The sequence below is a fragment of the Rosa chinensis genome, chromosome 5 (assembly GCF_002994745.2).
Source record: "Rosa chinensis cultivar Old Blush chromosome 5, RchiOBHm-V2, whole genome shotgun sequence".
NCBI lineage: Eukaryota > Viridiplantae > Streptophyta > Magnoliopsida > Rosales > Rosaceae > Rosa > Rosa chinensis.
In genome coordinates, this window is record NC_037092.1 from 52,651,320 (window position 1) to 52,654,679 (window position 3,360).

The following is a 3,360-nucleotide window of genomic DNA, read 5'->3' on the forward strand; positions in this document are numbered from 1 at the left end:
TACAATCATAATCTTCAATCAATTCCATCCATCTTCGTTGTCTTAAATTTAAATTTGGTTGTGTAAACACATATTTGAGGCTTTTATGGTCAGTGAAAATCTGGCATCTGGCTCCATATAGATAATGCCTCCACAACTTAAGAGCAAACACAATAGCTGCCAACTCTAAATCATGTGTAGGATAATTCGACTCATGTGGCTTCAACTATCTAGAAGCATAAGCAATCACATTACCATGCTGCATTAAAACACAGCCTAAGCCTTGTCTAGAGGCATCACTATAAATTACATACTCCCCACTAACATCAGGCAATGATAGGATTGGAGCACTAGTCAACCGACTCTTAAGTTCTTGGAAGCTCCGCTCACAATTTTCAGACCAAACAAATCTGACACCCTTTCTCGTTAACTTGGTAAGAGGAGCGGCAATTCTAGAAAAGTTTTGCACAAAACGTCAATAGTAACCAACAAGACCCAAGAAACTACGAATTTCCGTTACATTGGTAGGTCTTCCCCAATTCAACACTGCTTCTACTTTTTGGGGATCAACGCTAACACCAGCAGCTGAAATAACGTGACCCAAAAATGTCACATGGTCGAGCCAAAATTCACACTTACTAAATTTAGCATACAATTGGTGTAGCCGCAGAGTCTCCATCACAATGTTCAAATGCTCAGCATGTAACTCCTCACTCTTAGAATAAACCAATATGTCATCAATGAACAAAATCACAAAGCGGTCAAGATACGGGCGAAACACCCTGTTCATAAGATCCATAAAAGCAGTGGGTGCATTAGTCAACCCAAAACGCATAACAAGGAACTCATAATGACCATAACGTGATCGAAAAGCAGTTTTGGCTACATCCTCCTCTTTAATCTGTAACTGATGATAACCAGACCTCAAATCAATCTTTGAGAAAACTTTAGCACCCCTCAACTGGTCAAACAAATCATCAATGCGGGGCAAAGGATATTTATTCCTTATAGTCACCCTGTTTAGTTTCCGGTAATCAATACAAAGCCTTAAAGTACCATCTTTCTTCTTCACAAACAACACAGGTGCACCCCAGGGAGATACACTAGGTCGTATAAACCCTTTATCCATTAACTCCTGCAACTGTATATACAACTCCTTCAGTTCCGCCGGTGCCATTCTATAAGGTGCTTGAGAGATGGGTGATGTTCCTGGAAGTAAATCAATGGTAAAGTCTATCTCTCGCACCGGAGGCAAACCAGGCAATTCATCTGGAAATACATCTGGATAATTACCAACAATCGGAATTTGGCTAAGATCCACAACTTCGGCATCTGAATTCACCACATGTGCCAAATAAGCTTGGCAACCCTTACTCAACATCTTCTTAGCAGTTAAGGCTGAGATTATGCAAGATGGGAGAACCTCCCATTCACCATAAAAGGTGACAACTGGCTTACCCGGACTCCGAAATAATACCGTACTACAAAAGCAATCCACAAAGGCATGATGCATCCGAAGGAAATCCATCCCTAGGATTACATCAAACTCCACTAACTCAAATGGAATCAAGTCCGCCTCTAAGCAAACTCCTTCTACAAACACTCCACAAAAACGATATACCCATTCAATTCTATGTCTTTCCCCTGATGGTAGAACAACATGCCATTCTCCGAGTAGGAGAGATGGGGGCACATTAGCAAAGAAAGAAAACCTCTTAGACATAAAGGACTGAGAGGCTCCAGGATCAATCAAAATGAAAGCTGGTTGGCCAAAAACAATTAACAGACCCATAATGACGTTCGGTGCAGTGCGAGCCTCCTGTTGGGTCATAGCATGAAGACGGGCCTGGGTCACTGGACGCCCTCTCTGTCCACGACCCGGCTGAGTGCTGCTCCTGCCTAACAAACTGCCATGAGAACCAGTACTAGCAGCACCCACGGAGGTCTGACCCACACTCTGATTAGACGTAGTGAGAACTCCCTGGGTCAACTGAGGGCATTCTCTCCTGTAGTGACCCCACTGGCCACACTGGTAACAAGTCCCCACACCTGCCTGACATGGGCCCGCATGGTGTCTACCACAAGTAGCACACTGGGGATAGTCTCTCGGAATCGACTGTTTACCAAAGCCTCTACTGGAACTAGCAGTGCCTCCCTAGGACTGTCTCGTACCTATCTGCCCAGGCCTCCTGAAGTGTCCCCTGAAGCGCTAACGAGAGCTAGAATCTGAACTGCTCGGTCTACTACCTGATGACGATGCAGAACCCGAACTAGAGGCAATTCTCTTGGATGGCCCCTGACTGGGACCGCCACTCTCCAAAGGTCGGGAGCCGTCTAGGTATCTGGCCTCACATCTCATAGCAGCCTCCACAGCTAATTTAAAAGTCGGGTAATCGTGAGGCGCCAACCAATCTCGATAAATAGGTAGGAGACCATTAATAAACTGATCAACCTTCAATTTTTCTGTCGCCACCAACTCAGGGGCAAACCGAGATAAAGCAATGAAACGCTCCTCATACTGTAATACAGTCATCTCTTCAGTCTGCTTCAACTGCATGAAATCAAATTGGAGATGATGCTGGGAAGCCTGATTATAGTACCGATTTGAGAACTCCGCCTTGAACTCTTCCCAAGTCATGGTAGTTGGGTCGAAACCCATATTCCTGGTACCCTACCACCGTAGCCATGCATCTCCGTCTAAGAGATCAATAGCCAAAGGAACCCTCCTAGCAGCTGGACAACCCAAGGATTCAAATACTCTCTCCATATGAGTAATCCAGTCTCCTGCTACGGACTCCGTAGGAGCACTGGAAAAAGTATACGCCCCATGGCGTCTGGCACGCTCCACGGTATAGTCAGTACTAGGATTGGGGAGGGCCGCTGCAAAACGCTCAAACAACCGCTCCACGGTCCGTAACAACCCACGAGGGACCTGCTCATCATCCCCCTCACCGGCGGGTGAATGGTTCCTACTAGCACGAGATCTGCGTCCGCGTCTCATTCTACCTGAAATTCCCATAATTAAGTTACACCAAAGTATTTACACCAACAACAGCTATCTTACACACTTGATTTGTACTTCAGCATCGAAGAGTATATGATGGGGAACCGCTGCAGTCGGGCCATCACTCGGAAGGTACTGAATACTATCAAGCATGTAAGACAACTATAATAAGATATCGGCCACAGAATCTAATAACCTAGTGCTCTGATACCAACTGACAGGACCCGACCCAAGAAACACCCCTTAATCCTGGATACGAGCCTGCGCGGCCCACATTAAGTGAAATCCTACCGAAAAATCGGCAGAACCTCCCCTAAATATGGACTACCCAAAGTGTTCACAAACCTGGACATGATTAAAACTTTAACTTCTACTCA

At 45.4% G+C, this 3,360-nt stretch overlaps 1 protein-coding gene across 1 annotated transcript; it reads right to left on the reverse strand.

Annotated features, from left to right (window-relative positions):
* Positions 1-205: 205 nt before the first annotated feature.
* Positions 206-2,638, reverse strand: LOC112203996. The gene is made up of 5 exons (XM_024344884.1): positions 2,227-2,638; positions 1,692-2,028; positions 1,056-1,460; positions 633-761; positions 206-431 (listed from the first exon to the last, which is right to left on the reverse strand). Exons 1-5 carry the CDS (start codon positions 2,636-2,638, stop codon positions 206-208), a joined length of 1,509 nt encoding a protein of 502 aa, XP_024200652.1.
* Between the last annotated feature and the right edge of the window lie 722 nt (positions 2,639-3,360).

Excerpts from the sequence above, each read along its gene's own strand:
- LOC112203996 (XM_024344884.1), bottom strand. The coding sequence starts at position 2,638 with ATGGGTTTCGACCCAACTACCATGACTTGGGAAGAGTTCAAGGCGGAG. Across the intron at positions 1,461-1,691 it reads CAGTCCTTTATGTCTAAGAG|TACGGTATTATTTCGGAGTC; the intron begins GTTTTCTTTCTT and ends TTGCTTTTGTAG. Across the intron at positions 432-632 it reads ACTCTGCGGCTACACCAATT|AATTGCCGCTCCTCTTACCA; the intron begins GTATGCTAAATT and ends AAACTTTTCTAG.